Consider the following 19,305-nt stretch of genomic DNA (forward strand, 5'->3'; position numbering starts at 1 on the left):
CGTGTAGAAGAGAGCCGAGTACATAAGTGGGACATTGAGAAGGCAAACATGTCTGCTCAGGAAAATCCAAGCTGGATTTTCCATTAGCTCCCATCCTACCTTCTGCCTTAAGTCAGCCGGACTCACTCTTCTTGGCCATTCCCAAGGTTCTGGCATAGTCTTTCGGAGTTAAGTCCGTGGAATTGGAAGATCAACCAATGCTGTTGTATTTTATGTCTTTAAATTGTAATAATAGAAAAAGTCTGCTGTCTGTTGGGCCAAAGGACAAAATGTGTGGTTGGTACTGTTTTTTGGCTGCCCTACAAATAAATGCTCTATCTGTAATCCCACAGGAGCTTGGCGTCAGGGCTCCCTCCTTTCATTGCTGAAGATAGGGGACAGCTATTTTTGTTCTGTCTGCTCCCTGGCAGCCAGGACCCTAGCCTGAAGCCAGGGATCCTTTGGTGGGATGCTCCAGCCTGATGCTCAGGGGCACCTGGCTGGGACAGTCAGAGGTCCTTCCCATAGGGCAGTGGGTACAGGATGCCAGGCAACGGGTACAAGGGGTGACTCCCAAACTAATGGCTGCTGCCATGCAGGTCACCATGGGCTGCTTTGGTTCTTGCCATTCTTTAGCTTCTTGTTCAATCTGGGAATTATCAATATCCTTCTATTTACAACCAGAATCCTGTCTGGTACAAAAGAAAAAGGACAATCCTTTAAAAAAAAAAAAACCCATTTAGGATGTTGAATTAGCATATTTTCCGGGTGGCTTGAGAACTCCTTTGATGGGCGTTGGTGTCTTCCTTGACCAAAAAAAGCAGTTGATCAGACTTCATTTAGTAAGACTCCAGATAAATATGTGAGGCCCATGAAACCTTCTGAGATCTTCACTATCCTGAGTGGGACCTCTACTGTCTATATAATATATGTGGGGACGTAATTTAAGACATTCATACCTATATTCCAGGGAGTAAAAACAGAGCAAATAATAAAATGTTTCTAATACAAATTAAGTCCACGTGCTGCTTCTAATATTCTGAGGGAATGGAAGATTACTTTTGTTGGTATTTCAGTTTTGATGAGTGAGTTGTGGGTGCTGTAGGAAATCGGATGACCTCAAGTAGAGCTGCCTTAATTTGCATCGAGCATTTGCGAAGTTTGACAGTAGTCGGAAAGTGCCTCTTTAGTAAAACACACCTTTAAATAGCTCAGATTAACACCAGCTTTTAAGGTGAGAAGATGGCTTGAACCAGCCCTGCCACCAGCTCTGCTGAGGATCTGAGCTCCCCGCTGTGCCCTCCCCTCCCCTCTCCCCAGCAGCTCAGACTCGGCAGTCAGAATCTGTCTGACACGTGTGTTGATGTGCGAGGCGAGATCACATCTTGTTCACTGTATTGGTTCTTCGGCGCTAGACCATAGTAAACGTTTGTCTCTGTCAGCAGTTAACAGCAACGTGATCTGAGGATACACAGGGTTTACAGACCCTTTTCTGCCTATTATGCTTTTGTCTCGGTCTACATAGACATAGGAAATTGACATCTGGAGAATTGGTTTAGCTCTTAAGATATACCAGTAATGTTTAAAAGCTATTTTATAGGAGTTTTCTTCTGTCAGGTGGAAAAAAAAAATCCAGTGATGGTCCCACTATGCATTATATCATGATCTCTTTTAGTGGCTGTTACTATAGCAAACCAAAGGACTGTCTGCATGTCCTTAGTCATCATTGGTACTTGATATATCATATCAGAACTTTGACCAAATGGGTACTGAAATCAATCCAAACCCTGAATTATCTTTATCTACTCTGAGAAGAATCCTGATTGGTCAGAAAAACCTGTTCTTTTTAGGGAGACATTCCTCGAAATGAAAAATCTAATGAGTCATGATGGCAATACCTACCGACTGAGCACTGTTCTGAGCATTTGGTATATAGTACCTCATTGACTACTCCCAGGAATCTGTAAGATGATCCTCACTCTCTAGGAAACAGATATCAGTGAAGCAACTTCTCCAAATCCTAGTGGGGGTTCAGTTTTAGGCTTCTCTGACCATGGGCTTAATAAAGCCCTGTACATAATCCCTGGAGAGCTCATATTACCACATAGTGGATGCTGTCTCAGACACTCAGGTTCCAAAGTGGAATGAGAAGTGGTACCTACATTCAAAGGTTCTAAGCCCTGGTCGGGGAAGATGAACTGGAAATCAACCTAACAGAATGATAAGTGTTATGACCATAGCATAGAAAAGGCACTAAGATGGTTAAGGAAGGCTGTCTGAATCAGACTAAGGGCATAGAGGTCTTTCTAAAGAAATTATTATTGAGCTGAATTCTGAAGGGTGACTAGGAGCCAGCTAGAGGGAGTTGGTGGAGAACGATGTGTAGGCAGAGGGTCAACTCCTTGGACTTAGAGCACAAAAGAGACTGGAACACGACCTGTGCACATAGATCTGTAGGACTGGCAGGGAGGGCATGTATATGGTCAAAAAATAGCCCATACACATTATAAAATTAAAATACAATTTTAAGTTTTGCATGTTGAACCATGGTTTAGGTGCTTTACAAACATTACAACCACTATCTCTTGTAATCCCTGTAACAGCCATCGGAGATCACAAATGAAAGCCAGGTCCAGATCTTATCTCCTTAGGTAAAGAACTTGGACTTCATCCTGACAGCTCTAGGTGGTCTTGGAAAGATTTGAAATCATGGGAATGATTTGATGTATTTAAGAAAGATCTTTGTTAACATTTTGGAGATTCTGGTAAACCTGAGGTCAGGAGAACAGACTGTGTAATGTAGGAGATAGTGGTGATATTTTGAACAAAGGCTTTAGGGCCCAGGAGTGGCAGGAAGATGGCAGGACTGAGCGGGACAGATGAGCAGGGATTGGTGACTGATGGGATATGTAGGCCTGAGGTCCATCTTCGTGGAACCTAAGGGCTGTTAAGTGAAGGAATGCTCTGTTGTTGCCCAAAATACGGGAATAAGATTTCTACTCTCAGGGGCTAGTAGAAAACCAACTTGAGATTGATTTGCTCTGCTCTCCTCCGTTCTAAGGCTTCCTGGCTTCAGTTCTAAAAGCACCAAGAGCAGAGAGAATTTGCTTTGTTGGGATCTTTTCTGGGGATTTTTAGAGGCTACTTAAACCCACTTGAAGGTCTACCTAGGGAAGCCTAGCTGTTTTTAAATGTCTTCATTCCCTGACTCTTCCTAAGTGTACAGAGAATAGAAAAATGCTCTTGGTAAGGAACATTATATATTTTTATGGCCCCCTTCTCATCTAGAAATGTTCTATTCAGATAGTGACCAAAAATGAAGTTTGATACAAAATGTATTAATCTCTCTAATTTGCTGCTGAGTTTTGTTTCTTCACTCTTTTTAAAAAAATGTTTATAAACTTTTGGGAGAGGGAGAAAGCATTTGCGCATGCGCACGAGAGAGAGAGAGAGAGAGAGAGAGAGAGAGAGAGAGAGAGACAGACAGACAGACAGACAGACAGACAGGGAGGGAGGGAGGAGGGGGGAGAATGAGATAGAGGGAGGGAGGAAGAGAGCAGCAAATTTTGGTCAGAGGATCCAAAGTAGGCTGTGCACTGACAACAGAGAGCCCGATGCTGGGTTCAAACTCATGAACTGTGACATCATGACCTGAACCCAAGTCAGACACTTAACTGACTAGGCCACCCAGGCACTGCTTTCTTTACTCTTAAGAAAACACATGGTCTGAAACTGACCTAGGGAAAGCCCTGATTAGGGCATGTTTGTGAATATCGCATATAAAGCTTGGATCTCCTTATACATTGTTGTGTCTGGGAAATTTGCTGCTCGTTTTACTGCATAATTATGTTATTTTGAAAAAGTGATACTGGGGCGCCTGGGTGGCTCAGTCAGTTAAGCATCCAGCTTTGGCTCAGGTCATGATCTCATGGTTCGTGGGTTCGAGCCCCGCATCAGGCTCTGTGCTGACAGCTCACTCAGAGTCTGGAGCCTGCTTCACATTCTGTATCTCCCTCTCTCTGACTCTCCCCTGCTCGAGTTGTCTCTCTCTGTCTCTCAAAAATAAATAAAAGACATAAAAAATTTTTTTAAAGTGATACTTAAAAAAGAGATATTCTTCTAGCCATTAGAAGAGGTACATAGTAAAAATAAGAGCCTTATCTTCTACTTAGCTGCCTTTTCGAGTTTTAGTTAAAAAAAAAAATCTTGATCTATTGTCAATATGAGAAGTCCTGAAATTTTAGAGAACTAGGAATACAGGAGAATCTTGAATTACAGTCTTTTTGAATCTGATTATCAGACACATGCCCTAACTTTGAAAAGCCTATTTCCGGTTCATCTTGAGACGTTCTTAGCAGGACTTGCGAGTCCCACTGCTCTGGGATGACTGATGGACCGGCAGGGAGCCACGTGGGCCCCTGGTCTAGCTCTGCATAGCGCACTTCTCTTCCACTCAGGGTCTCCCATGTCTGCTCCTCTGCAAAGCCGCGAGGCCAATGTCTGTAGCTGCTAAGCATGAAATCCCTGCTTCTGTTTGTTTCTTTTGTTGCCACGAGTTAATAGGGACAGAGACAGGAGACAGCCCAGAACAAAGCAGAAATAATGGAGTATTTCACCCCAAAAAGGAATGTGGATTGAGAAATACAAAGGGGAAGGCAAAGACAGACTTAGTGTCCCGAGGCAGGGTGATGTATTGGCCAAAAGCCTCGGCCTTGGGACAGTTCTGGGCCACAGCCTTCATCAGTGAGCTCAGAGCAGCCCACATGGCCGAAAGGTTTGACCCATCGTCTGTAAAAATAATTTATTGTTTTTCCCACTAGGGTTTTAAAGGGCCACAAGATTTTTCACCTCGAAAAGTGGATTGCTCTTGTGACGTGGCAAAGCGTCTTCTGCTGGGATCTGCCTGGTGACTGAGGGCCCCTTCACAGCCTGCTCCACCTCCCTGCTTCTTCTATTGCTATAGGTGCCATTTGAATTTAGATTCTTTTTCATTGGTTTGCAAGAACCACTAGTTATTCCAAGACATAACAGCATATTTGAAACTCATTCTTCTTGCAAGTAGAGGAAAGGATTAGCCAGAGAGATTGCATGTTACAGGTCATCTCCTTCACATGTTTTTCTACACATGCCAGGTGATTCATGTATTTTCTCCATACTTTCCCCCAATATAGTTGATTTAAAAAAAAATTTTAGTATTTGCTTATGTATTTACTTTATTGAGGTATAGTTGACATATACATATATTTTAAGGGGGGACGTTGGGAACTGTTCTTGAGAGATTTTTCTTCCCCCCCTTGGTACCGTGCTTAGAATCAGAAATCTCTGCAGCCAGTGTGGGTTTCTCTTAATAGACAAGCTTTGTCCTTGCCAGAGGACAAAACATGGTTGAGTGAAAGAGGCTGACAGCGGGAGAGAGAGGCCAGCAGCTCTTCAGGGTCCCCTTGCCTTCCTCCCAGCTGGTCCCTTTCCTCCTGCCCTCCTTCCTAAGCCAGCCGTGCAGGAAAGAGGTCCTCCAGCTCCGCTGGGAGGAAGATGCAGCCACTTGGGCCATAAACTTGACAGTGCAAGGAAAGAAGCAGCGTCAAGGCGTGCATTGTCCCCTCCTTCTGCCAGGGGTCTGTTCTCTTACTGAGGCAAACTTCTTCAAAGCCGCTCCTCCTTGAAACCACAGAGATGCCCCGTTTCTGGGGCTCTGATCCCGGACTCCAGACTAGGTGGAACCAGGGCTGAGAGGACGTGAGTAGGCACTCTGCAGCTGCACAGCCCTGGTGGGGGGCTCCTGCTCGGTCGCTTACTAGCTCGGTCGCAAGTTCACGTCTCTGTGTTGCCCTCTATACGGGATGTGTGTAATGGCTTCTTGCTGCACATGGCACACTCTCAGATGTCTGAGGCTTCCAATCCTAGTTCCACTTAGCCAACTTAATATCTTTGGGCCTCAGTTTCCCCATCTTCAAATGGGAAGAGGACAGTGCTTTTCTCAGTGGGTTGTTCAAGGAGTAAGTGAATTAACGCACAAATTTTCCTTCTCTCTGGTGCTATTATTGGGATTTGGTTTTGTTCTTAAGGTTTGGGGGTACCCATCCTTCCTCATGTCTTTTTCAGAAGCTTAGGTACCTCCTATATGCATTATGACAGGTTTGGGCTGTATTTTCCAAAGGCAGACCCACATTTGACTATTATGGACTTGGAAAATATTTTAAATCTTACAATTTTAGATACTTAAACACTAAATACCTTCTTAATTGGACATATTTAGTGTTAGGAAACACTTCTAGAAATGGACTTCCTTTTAAAACTTCATTTATTGCGAGAGAGTGAGGGTCAGAATGTACAGGTGTCTCTTTTTGGTCTTAAAAGCAAACTAAGAAACCCACTTCTGGTTATGGGTGAATTATCTCTTGCTTATAGGTACCAACTAATTAGTGTTGTGTTCACCTAACAAGTATTTATGGAGCCCAGTGCCAGACCCCACCCTGGGACTCCACCAAAGACTTCGTTATTTGCTATAGGAACTCTGGTTTTTGTTTGGCGAGACCCGTATTTAAATGAGGAGGAGATAGTGTGGGGTTCAGGCAGTGACTGCATGGCCCTGGGGGAAGTCCCTGAGCCGACTGAAGAAAATTTTCCAGCAACTATACAGAGCTTCAATCACATTGAAATCATGCTCAGAATAAAATCATGTATTCATGATGAAAAACAGAGCATCGATTGAAACAAATGCCATGTTCCCAAAGGCTAGGGACTTAGGGACACAGGATGGTAGGAAATACTGGCAGTGCAAGGGCCGGTGCCAGAGGGGAAGGATTTTAAGTAAGACTCCAGAATTGAGATGGTTTAGAACAACTCTGCCTCTCTGCTTTTGGGCCGGCCACCCTTGGTAGTTGTAAAATTAACCTTTTTTGAATCAAAGAAAGTCTTGGGGTCGATGTGTATAATTCTACCGTTTACTTAATTCTTGCAGTTAGGAAAAAAAAAATACATGTGGCCTGATACTTCAGTGCTAGAAGTGTGTGTTGTGGACCAAGGAAGGAAAGAAGGACTTAGCTCTCTGGGGCCACTAGAGAAGACTTTCCAGAAGAGTACCATCTGGGCAGTACCCCGGCTAGGAATTTGCCAAGTAGAGAAGAGTGGAAAGAGCCTTTCCTTCCTAGGGACACAGAATCTGAACGTGAAGGGGCTCAGGGATCTGGAGAAACCTAGTGAGTGAGTTGAAAGGTAGCTGGAGTCATGAAGGGGGAGATGTAGAGGGAAATGAGATATACAGCTGAGTGCTAAGTACTCAGTTATGGAGCACTTAGTCACTAAGTACCTACTACATACAGTGCTCTGCCAGACCTACCAGAATGTCTGACATGGTCCACAACAGAAACGGGGACATCTTAAGATCATCTTGGTGATGATCTTGGTGCCAGGCCACCCATCTGAAATACAAGCCCTCATTTTATCTTTGCAATTTAACCTTGGCTTCCCAACCCCCGCCCCAACTTGCAGTACATATTGCTAAGATTTTTGCTTATGCTTTTTAGTTAATCTGCCTTTCAGCTAAAGATTATATGATTATATGATTTGTCCAAAGTCTACGATGCAGATATTACTGGTGATTCCAGTCTTCACCCTCTCTCAAGACCTTGGCACAGCAGTTTCTCACACACGACATTGGTGGGAGCTTGTGGATGCATGCGAAGGGGAGACATCCTGCATCCTGACATAATCAGAGATACACTGGGTCCTTTTGAAAAGGAACATGTCATAACAGAGCCGATGTGAAAAGATCTGTGAACTGAAGCAGTCTAGACAAGAGACCATGACCTTGGTTGCACACGCCCCTCCCCCCCACCATAGTTATACTGCAGACTTCTCCCCACTGCAAGCGAGGGCCAAGGGGTGCCTGTCTTTAGTGTCTTGGGTTGGGCCAGAAGGGTACGGAGCCCTCTGGAAGCTGCTGTAGACTGGCCAAGGGAAGTACCGTGTCTGGGCTGCATGATGGACTGCAGACCCTTGCCCGAGGAAATGGACACCTTAGGGAAACAAGCATTCTGATGAACAGTGATTTACTGGTATGGTGCCCTTCTTGTAGCAAAATGCATTGAACTGATGCCTCTTAACGTCCTCCTGACGAAAGGAAGTGGCAGATAGTGTTAAAATGTTACTGGTTAATCATGAGGAAACTGAAGCACGGATAGGTTTATGGAGCCTGAACAGAGCTACACAATGCCTTACTGTCTGGCCTGGGAATGGGGCCTGAGTTTGCCGCTTGCTGTCAGGACTGCCGACGGCATTGTGTTTAGCATTGTACGACAGTGAAAGGGGCTTACTCTTAACAATGCAAAAGCTGCTTTAGGAGACAGACACAATGAACTTGGGTACAGTATAGTCTAGAGGCCAAAATGAGTAATTTTAAGTAAGTGGACTATGAGATCCGAAGCTTCATTAAGTTTTAAAATGAAAAACAAGTGAAAACTGTACAGTTTTTAGGAACAGACTCAAAAAAACATGAACATTCTTTTCCTGTTTGAAATAGCATATTTTTAAGAGCCTTATTTTGTTGGCTCAAAATCTGACACTATTCCTGCCAAGCATAGGATTTATTTATTTCAAATAAATATTCAAAGGTTCTGTGATTTATTTCAAAGATTCTATCTTGTAATGATTGTCTAACTTTTATGCCTTTTATGTTCCAAAATACCTGATTTCCATAGACTATGGTGTTGTGGGGGGAAGGCTTCTTTCCCCCCCCCCCCCCAGATTTAGTTTGGGTTCTTCCAGAGCAGTTGTAAATACAGAGCCTGGAATTCAGGAAACAGATTAGTGGGAGAGGAGAGATGTCATGTCAGGTGTCTTATCCACGACTGTGGAGAATCTAGAGAGAGGAGAGATCTGTGTGAGTACAGAGGCACTGCTAAATTGCTTTTCATGACAGAAGTGCCTTAGTGACCTAGAGAAAAATTAACAGGTGATATAGATTTTAATGAGTTTGTTTGCAAACATTTTTACATTTTGGATTTTAAAAAACATGAAGGTTGAGGGTGCTTGAGTGGCTCCGTCGGTTAAGTGTCTGACTCTGGCTCAGGTCATGATTTCGCAGTTCGTGAGTTCAAGCCCTGCATCAGGCTCTGTGCTGACAGCTCGGAGCCTGGAGCCTGCTTCAGATTCTGTTTCCCTCTTTCTCTCTGCCCCTCTCCTCTGCTCATGCTCTGTCTCTCTTTCAAGAATAAATAAACATAAAAAAAGAAAAAAAAAAGAAAAACAAGGTGAAATTTCGGAGCTTCTGGCCAAAGTGTGTTGAGCAATACTAGCATATGAATAACTTAAACAGAGCAAGATAGTGATCCATCACCAACAGTTTTATTCTATATTTAAGGTTTGATTGTTTGGACCTAGATAGTTGGTCTGGTCTCCCTCTAGAAGGTGGTCCAAGGGAAATCTGGGAGTGGAGCCGTGCAGGAAAGTGGTCTGGAGCAGGAATTGGGTCTCCTCTCTTTCCCTAGCGAAGATCAAAGCAGCCCAATAAGAGAAACCACAGTGCAACTAGTGGTGTTGCCGGACATAGTTGAACATGGGAGAGCTCTCCTACGTAAAGGGCGCCTGGCCAGCAGTCCTCTTTGAGGGAATACGTAAATACATGCATATGCACATACGTACATATGCGTATCTGCCTCTTAGGAAAGTTCCCTGTGAGTCCAGGAGACTCACAGATAAAATTTGCATAAAGCCAGACAGTATCAACCAGCCTTTGTACGAATCCAGGATGTGATGTGTTGGCATCTAGGGTGCTGTTTATAGTTGTGGTCATTAATCTTGTAAGAGGAAGGCATAATGGAACTCAAGTAATGCCAGAGGACAGAACTAATGTGATGGAGCAGGAGGGATTGCTATATGCAGGCAGACTGACACAATTAGGGCTCCTCAGTCTTGAAAAGACAGAGAGGAAATATGATTAGAGTTTAATTTGCGAAGAATATGGATTAGATGATCATAGAATTGTTTACCAGAAGTAGGGAGAACCTCTTAAAAGTTGAGGAGAAGTGAACTGGGGACAGAAAAGCTCTGTCATACTGGAAAAGTAGGCCCTGTACAGTAAAATCACTCAAGCTGGACTAACTTACGGCATTGAAGTAAAGTGAAAGGGTCAAGGGTTACTCTTATTTTGATACTTTTTCTTGACATGTGAGGGGCCCCAAGAGAACATAGATCAAGCTTCCCAGTAGCTTTTACATTCTCTTTGTTTCTTAGGTGAATTTTCAGTGTCGTGGGTTCTTCATTCAACGTTTATTCATTGAGGGTAGATTATGTGCCATGCCTTTCCGCAAAGCCCTGGGGATGCTGGGATGAAGATGGAGAGGTCTGGTTCCCACAGTTTGGTGATGAGTAGGAACCTGTAATAGTGTGTGTGATGAATGACCAACGTGTGTGAGAGCTTGATGGAAATGACTCACATTCTCATAGGATCAGAACAGGTGCCTGCCCCTGGAGAAGGAGTGCTAAAGCTGAGACCCGAAAGCTGACAAGTCTACTGAGCTAAGAGCTGGAGGGAGAGGGCATAGCAGCTGGGAGTGCCTGGAGCTGCCAGAGGACTGGGGGCAAAGTGAGGGAGGAGTGGAGAGTGACTGAGAAGAGGTTGGAGGGGTGAGTTGGTAGAACAGATTATGGAAGACTTTGGAGGTCCTGAGTGTTTAGATCCTAAACAGTAGGAAGTCACTGAAGGGGGCTAAGCAGATAAGATCAGATTTTGTTTTTATAAAACATCATGGTGGCTGCCGCATGGAGAATGGAGAGGATAAGAATAAATATCCTGGGATCAGTGGGAGAATGTTGATCTTGTTTGGGTGCTGCATGTACCAGAGAGCAGTGGGTTGCTCTAGAGCTGTTTCAGAGGAGTCACAGACGGATTTGTTGGCTAACTGGAGATGAGAAGTATGAGAAAGAAGTAGTCGAATTAGACTTACGAGAGCCAGTTAGGCCTCAGATTTTATCTGAATGAGAATTCACACAGACTTTTCATAGGTCTTCTCTCTGAGATCTCCAGATGGTCTAGCAGTTAGTAGGTCTCCCTTTCTCCCCTTTTCCTGAGGGTCTACATGGTCCAGGCCTTGTAAGTTGGCACATAAATTGGCCCCTAATAAATGAATGTCAAGTAAATAGATCATAAACTGCCTAACTTCCAGTCTCCCAAATCTTCCTGCCTTAAACTCTTGGAGAGCAAAAATGCTCTTGCCATGTACAAACTGTACAGCTGAGGTCAGTTGACCTGAAACAGAATTTGGCACAGGTTAAGATGGCGGTGATAGATACAGGGACTCAATTTAATGGCTTGTAAAAGCTTTCTATTTTGAAAAAATACAGAGTTGTATGACAAATAGAGGGGTGCCTGGGTGGCTCAGTCGGTTAAGCGTCCAACCTCAACTCAAGTTACAGTCTCATATTCTTGAGTTCGAGCCCTGCATCGGGCTCTGTGCTGACAGCTCAGAGCCTGGAGCCTGCTTCAGATTCTGTGTCTCCCTCTCTGCCCCTCCCCCGCCCACACTCTGTTTCTCTCTTGCTCAAAAAAAGCACAAATATTAAAAAATTTTAAAAAGACAAGTAAAAGGAATTTTCCTAAGACTCTTTGCTTCACTAGTCATTAACATCTTACCATGTTTGCTCTATCACAGTCCTTACCATATAGAGCTGACGATGGACACAGATTTAGAAATTCTCTTAACTAATTAGTTACCCATTATCTCTAAAATACTTCAGAATGTGTGTTCTCAGAATACGGATTTTCCTTTTATCGGCACAGGACAACAATGAAATTCAGGAAACTGGGCCCTCTGCTACCCGGTGAACAACTGTGTAGGCTCTAGTCAGCACTCGGCTCTTGTCCCAATGTCACTTATGTCATTTGTTCTCTGCCTATTCCAAGGGTCCAGTCCAGAAGGCATTGCATTTGGTTCTCCTAATCTCTAATCTTCTCTAACCTAGAATAGTTCCTCAGCGTTTCTTCAACTTGTAAGACCTTTAGAGAACAGGTCAGCTGTCTTGTGGAATGCTCCTCAGTGTGGTTTTGTCTGAAGTTGTCTAATGCTTAGATTCAGGCTGTGCGTTTTTGGCAGGAGAGCTGAGCAATGATGTCCTGCCTCGCGCAGGATGCCAGTCACAGGAGGGGAGCTGTGAAGTCCCTGTTGGTCTCATTCCCAGGGATCTTACCTTTGATCACTTGGTTAAAAAGATGGTGGTGTCTTTGGGGTTTCTCCACCCTGGAGTTCCCTCTGCTTCTTATAATGAATAGGTTATTTATTTACTTCTTAATACTTGGTCATTGCAGATATTACTAAGCTTTGTGTCCAGTCTTATTTAAAAGTGCCACATTTCTTCTTCCCCTCTCTTGGCAGTGTTTTAGAGCACTTTGCTGCAAGGGACCGCCGCCTGCACGACCTGAATATGACCTGGTTTGCATAGGCCTCACGGGCTCTGGCAAGACCAGTCTGTTGTCAAAGCTCTGCAGTGAAAGTCCCGAGAACGTCGTGTCGACCACAGGTGGGTACCGTGCCCGAGTTCTGTCCCTTTCTCATCCCCCAGATGGTCTTGTGTCTTATGCTATTTGTGGGACCCTCTGTAGTTAAATGCTTCCGTCAGTTTATTTATTTTTGGATGTTCTGTTTTCCAAAATAGAGTTGAGGGTGGTGAATGGCATTAAATTGCTACACCCTGTATCTCTCTCATTGGATATTTCACTGCACTGAATAAGTCGGGCTCAGGAAAATTTTAGTACAAAGGAATGCAGAAACCTGGAATTCTAGTCCTGTAACAAAATGGCTTCATCTCAGGTCACAGAGTACTAGTCTCCCTTGAAGGAGTGGCCTACTTGTGTTGGTCCTACACCCCCTGAACGGTGCAGCTGCTGGAGTCTGAATCTTCTTTCCTCATAGCTGCCATCTGGAGGATAGTCTGTGCAGGAACCAATGATCAGGTTATGTTGTTTCCAGACGAGGCCAAGACGTCTGTCTGGTAGTGGTTCTCAATCCGGAGTCATACCTAGGGGAGGTGGCTGCTGTCTTCTGTTGGGTGGATGCCAGGGATGCTGCCAAGTATCCCACAGTGTGCGAGACACACCCCCACCACAAGGAAGAGAGAGCAAGAGTGCGTTTAGTGACTGGTTGGGTTTGGAAGGGGAGAGAAAATAGCCAAAGACACTCAAGGCCTGGTTTAGGCTATGGTGAGTGAGAGAATCATTAACTAGGATTTCCTAACAAGTAGGAAAAATCTTGATGGCCAAGAAGAGCCTTACATCTGATAGGTTTAGGTGTGCCACCAAGTAAGATAGGTTTTTAGAGCTTTTCAGATTTTAGAATTGGAGATGAGAAACCGTGGGCCTGTAAAGCAAAAGAGACATAGCTCAGTTAAAGGATAAAGAGGAAAGAGTTTGTGAAAATTGTTGAGAAGACAGAGGGTGAGCAGAGCTCAAGCATGGCCTTACATGTGAGGCTGAGTCTGGCTAGTTTCCTTTACCCCAAGAACTAAGCACCCCCTTTGCCCTACTGTGTGCTGTCCGTATTTTTGTCTCTTAGTGCCTGCAGCACTGCCATCTACATTACATGTCTGTCTCCCCAGCCTGAGGTGTGAGCTCCTAAGAGCAGATGGAGCATCTTATTTGGGTTTATACGTACTGAACATGGCGTAAGGTTTGGGCATAGCTCCAAATGTTTGTTGAATGAATTAGAGGCTGTAGTAATTTGAATCTGTTTTTGCAGAAAGTATCATATCTCTGTGAGCCTCATAATGGCTTTATATATTCAGTAAGATTGTTTTTCCAGATTTTGTCTTTAAATTGTCTGAGGCTCAAAGGTATGGTGACATGGCTCTTGTCACATAGCTAGCAATAGAGGGTAGAGTGCCAGTTCAAGGCTTCAAATGAAGTTTATTCATCCCTAAGACTTAGGATTTGTGATGAGAATAATTTTGGCTGATTGTTGGTAAAATTGTGGCTAACTTTGGAGAAAATGGGTTATGAAATTATGCAAACCTTATTAACTCAGTAATTCTTTTCAAGCCAAATAACCTCGCCTAAAATGTGTCAAAAAAAAAAAAAAAGTGTACTCTTATCAGAGGCATAAATCAGAAACCTTATTGCTAGAAAAGCAGTTCTGAATTATAATGTAAAAGAAAATACCTGTAAATAATATTACAATTGTAAATGGCAGTAAGTTTTCCATTTCTACTAGATTTTTAATGTTTAATGGGTATATGGTACCCATTTGTAATTTTTAATTTTTATTACATTTTATTAAATTTAGATTTTTAATTTTAATGGGTATATGGTACCCAATAGTAACCTTGTGTGCTGGTTGATTTTTCTGACGCAGGAGATGTTAAGTTGGCTAACGTTTGGATATCAAGCTTCTATGAGTTGTCATTATTCTGAACCAGGCACAGTGACTTTTTGGAGGCCTTTTTGAAGGTCTCTGATGTCTAGAAGTTTACATCTGGGTTAAGAAGATAAGATTTCTAAGGACAAGCAGTTAATATTTACCACATATTTAAGCCAGCATGAAATGCGCTGTACTTGATGGTAAAAATGAGAGTGGTAAGGGGTCATTTCTAGTCTGAGGAGTCAAGGCATAGGAGATGTTACATTTGAGGAAGGGCTCATGATGAATAAGATCCGAGCAGAGAAGAATAGGGGGAGGAGGGGAAGGATAGGAGGAAGCAGAGGATGTGTTCAGAGAACACCAGTCTTCCTGGATTGAGGCCAAGGACGCAGGTGTTGGATGTGTTGTGACCTGAGGTTGGAGGGGTTTCTGAGAGAGACCTGTACCATGGAGAAATGAGCGAGTAGGGACGGCGGTTGGGGGGATGGAGAGTTAGAGGCAGATCCATTCTGTAAGAGCGACAGTCATGTTGGGTAATAGGAAAGGAAGGAAGAGAAAAGAATCACATGTACCTAAAGCGTCTAGCTTAGTGACAGAGTGAATTGTAAAAAGTGGAGAAAACATGACAGGCCATTTGAAGATAAATGATGAGTTTGGCTTTGAACATGCTAATTTTGAGGTATTGGCAGTACTTTCACTAGTGATCCAAATGCCAGAAGACAAGCTGACTAGAGAGATTTTGGATCTGGATTTGAGAGGCAACTGAATTGTGAGCTTGGAAGAGATTGTTGGGGGATGATGGGTGGTACAAGGAAGAAGGCTGCTAAGCACTAACTGTTTCATTGATTCTTCCCACATTTGTTGAATACCTGTTACATGACTGCCACTGATTTAGGCACTGAGTACGCATTAGTTAACAGATCAACATTTCTACACTTTTGGGCTTACATTCTAATATCTGCACAAGACAGGGAATCTAAGCCAGGCAGTTCTATATGGTATCCTATAGTCAAATATGAACAAGAAGCCAAAAGAACTGGCATTAATAATCATTGGCCTTAAGTCTGAGAAAGGGCTCTTGAATATGGTGATATTATGGTCATTAGTGAATAGATTCAACATGAGTCATAGGGTAGAAACCAGCCTGAGCAATGAGAGAGTGGTGAACAGAGGAAATGACAACGTGTAGACCTTCTTTTCACTCGTTGGCCCTTTCGCTGAGACTGCACATAGACCACTCTTTCAAGAAAGTAGGCAGCAATAGACAAAGCAGGGTCCAGGGAATTTGTTTTTACAAAGAGGAGTGCTGTGGATAGAGGTATAATGGTAGAACAGAGAGAAGGAGAGATGAAGATGCTTCTACGAAGGCAGTGATGATAAAAATGAATGAAGACTTCCGATTCTGTCAAAACAGAATAACTAGAATGGGTTTACCCTCGCACTTGAAATAGCTAAGTGGTGGGGGAGGGGCTTTGGAGGACAGACCAAATATGCAACAGATTTCAAGAGAGTGAATATCCAGCAACAAAGGAATGGTCATCCCTGAGAGATGAGAAACAAATGAGAAGAGCCCCACATTTACCCCAGCTTACTACCTTGAGAGAGTTCCTAGGCCATGACACACTTCCAGGAAGAACTGTGGGTGGAGCCCAGTGGACTCACTACGTTGACAGAGACCTAAGAGTTGGAAAGACTAAGGCAGCTAGGGTTCATGGGACACGGTAATGGAGAGGAAGAGAGAGAACCCTACAGATCTACAGAGGGCCTCCCTTGAGTAACTAGGAATGTATTTCAGTGCAGACACAGGAAACTACCCAAGGCCAGGGAAAGGAATGTTTGAAAGGAGTAGCAGCAGGAAGATGGCCTGGTGTTCACACAAGGCTAAAAGTTAGGGCTGTTCTCACTAGTCAGACTGGAAAAGTCATAATTCAAAAGGTACTGGATAGAGTACTCAGGAGGGTCTTGCCTCAGGAATTGGCCCAAAACTGAGCATTGCTCTAGACCCACCTAAGGAATCATTAGTAAGACCAAAGGCTCAAACTGTTTGCTACTAACTTTAATGCATCCTAGAACAAAACTATATGATGTTTATAGAAAACAGAATTACCCAGCACCTAAGGTAAGATTTACAACGTTGGACACTCAATCAAATATTACCAGTTATGTAAAGAAGTAGGAAAACATGATTTACAATAAGAAAAATCAATCGAGTCTGACTCAGAACTGACATAAATAAAGGAATTAGCAAAGAAAGACAAAACTGTTACTATAACTGAAATCCGTCTGAGACATGGAAGATTTTTAGATGACCCATAAAAAAGTTCTACTGATGCAATATATGAGATGAATATGCGTCAGACGGGACTCATGGCAGATTGGACATTGCAGAAGAGAAGAGTAATGACTTTGAAGTCCATTCGTATTAGAGAACATCCAAAGCATAGAGAGAGGGAGGAGAAGATGGGAAATACAAAGTTCAACATGAACTGTGGGACATCTTCAAGTCTCCAAGCATGGGTCATTGGAGTCTGTGAAGATAAGGGTGGATAAAGGGACAGAAAAAAATATTTGAGGGGCGCCTGGGTGGCGTCTCTGGCCTCGGCTCAGGTCATGATCTCACGGTTTGTAGGTTCGAGCCCTGTGTTGGGCCCTGTGCTGACACTAGCTCAGAGCCTGGAGCCTGCTTCAGATTCTGTGTCTTCCTCTCTCTCTGACCCTCTCTTGCTCACGCTGCCTCTCTCTCTGCCTCTCAAAAATAAATAAAACACATTAAAAAAATTAAAAAAGAAAAAATATGAAGAAATAAGGTCTAAAATATATTCAAATTTAAAGAAACTTAACAACAAATCCAAGAAACTCATTAAACCTCAAGAACAAGATATGAGCAAACTACATAAAGGCATATGATAAATTTGCTCAAAACCAGTGATAAAGTATGATGGTTTATTTTATATTGCAAGCTGAATGGGCCATGGTGCCCAGGTAAGTGGTCATATACAATTCTGGATATTTGTGTTTGGGGGTGAAATGCATATTTAAGTGCATGGACTTTGAGTTAAGCAGACAGTCCCATATATTGTGGGTGGGTCTGATCCAATCAGTTGAAGGCCTGAATAGAAAGAAAGATGACCTTCATGCCACCTCCCAGCAAGGAGGAAATCTGTATCAAATAGCCTTTGGACTTGACCTGAAGCATCAGCTGTTAATCTGGTTCTCCAGACTAAACCAGGCCTACCCTGCAAATATTGACTTGCCAGCCTCCATAATAAGTCAATTCTTTAAATCTTCCTCTATATACTTACACCTACTATGGTCTGTTTTTCTGGAGAACTTTGAATAAGAATATCTTCCTAAAAAAATTTTTTTTGTGAGAGACAGAGACAGCAAGTGGGAGAGGGGCAGAGAGAGGGAGGAGGGGAGAGAATCCCAAGCAGGCTCTTCACCCTTAGCAGCAGAGCCTAAAGCAGGGCCTGAACTCTCAAAATGTGAGATCATGACCTGAGGCCAAACCAAGAGCTGGATGCTTAACTGACTGAGCCACCCAGGCGCCCCTAAAACAGAATACCTTAAAAGTAGATAATGGATTTTCTAGTGGAACAAGGGTAAGAAGAAACAAGGCAAGCAAGAAGACAGTGGAATATCATTGTTAAAATACTAAAGGGAAAAAATTATCAACCTATACCCAGCAAAAATATCTTTGAAAAAGAAAAGTAAAAAGCATTTTCATTATACTTTTTTGTTATTACTTTTGTAGTGGTTTTTCCAGTATTAAAGAGGAATTATTAAAGGAAGTATTTTAGGCAGAAGAAAAATGAATCCAGATGGAAATCTGGATTTATACAAAGAAAGTACAGTAATATTGACCACATGGGTAATTATAATAGATTTAGTTCTTATTTAAATCTCTTTATAAGATTGTTTAAAAAAAGAAACAAACAATATGGTGCCTGGGTGGCTCAGTAGGTTGATCATCCAACTCTTGATTCAGCTCAGGTCATGATCCCAGGGTCATGGGATTAAGCCCTGGCTGGGGCTCTGTGCTGAGCATGGAAACTGCTTAACGTTCATTTTCATTCATATTCTCCCTCTCTCCCTCCTTCTGTCCCTCTCTCTTTCTCTCTCTCCCTCTCTCTCTCCCTCTCTCCCCTTCTCTCCTCCCCTTCTCTCCCTCCCTCCCCTACTTGTGGGAGCTTGCTCTCTGAAAAAACAAAAAACAGTTTATCGTGGGGTTTATAATATGAAATGTAAAATGCAGGAGAATAATGGCATAAAAGTCATAGTCGAAAAGGGGAAGTATACTTTTGTAAGTTTCTCCTATATGAAGTGGTTATTATAGCACTTGACGGTAGACTGTGATAAAAGATGTAATACAAACCCTAACGCAACCACTAAAATAACAGTGATAGCCAATAAAGCAGCAAGTGGTAAAAGATGGAATTAGCAAAAATTAACAAACCAAAAAAAGGGCAGAAAGAAAGAAGAGGAACAAGAATAGATGGAATAAATACAAAACAAGTAGTGGGGTGATACCCTCAAACCTGACCATCAACAAGCAAATTAAATATAAATAGTCTAGACTCAGTTAAGGGACTGAAACTGATACTAGATAAAATAAATAACAAAAAACAGGACCCAACTATATAAGACTTGAAACAAATCTTAAATGTGAAGACCCAGATAGGTTGGGGAAAAAACCGTATCCTGCTAACAGGAGTCAAAATTGGAGAGGCTGTGTTATCAGAAGAGGTAGATTTTCGAGCAAAGAACAATGCTGGGGATAAAGAAGTTCATTTTATGAGATCCTTTAATCCATTGGATAGAAGAGTACTAAGCATTTATAGAACTATTAACAGTTTTAAAACATATAAAAACTGATGGAACTCTAAAGGGATTAGCCAAACCCACATGTCTAATTTTAATACTTTTTTTCTTAAGTTTATTTATTTTGAGAGAGTGGCATAAGTGGAGGATGGTCAGA

The 19,305-nt window shown here is 42.8% G+C and overlaps 1 protein-coding gene across 2 annotated transcripts in view; it reads left to right on the forward strand.

Annotated features, from left to right (window-relative positions):
* ARL15 (ADP ribosylation factor like GTPase 15) overlaps positions 1 to 19,305 on the forward strand; it is a 398,389-nt gene that overhangs the window by 131,136 nt on the left and 247,948 nt on the right. For both annotated transcript variants that reach the window (XM_029940907.1, XM_029940906.1), the window contains exon 2: positions 12,351 to 12,495. In XM_029940907.1, the coding sequence (XP_029796767.1) occupies positions 12,351 to 12,495 (145 nt within the window). The remainder of the gene's footprint in view (positions 1 to 12,350; positions 12,496 to 19,305) is intronic.

The sequence above is a fragment of the Suricata suricatta genome, chromosome 6 (genome assembly GCF_006229205.1).
Source record: "Suricata suricatta isolate VVHF042 chromosome 6, meerkat_22Aug2017_6uvM2_HiC, whole genome shotgun sequence".
Lineage (NCBI taxonomy): Eukaryota > Metazoa > Chordata > Mammalia > Carnivora > Herpestidae > Suricata > Suricata suricatta.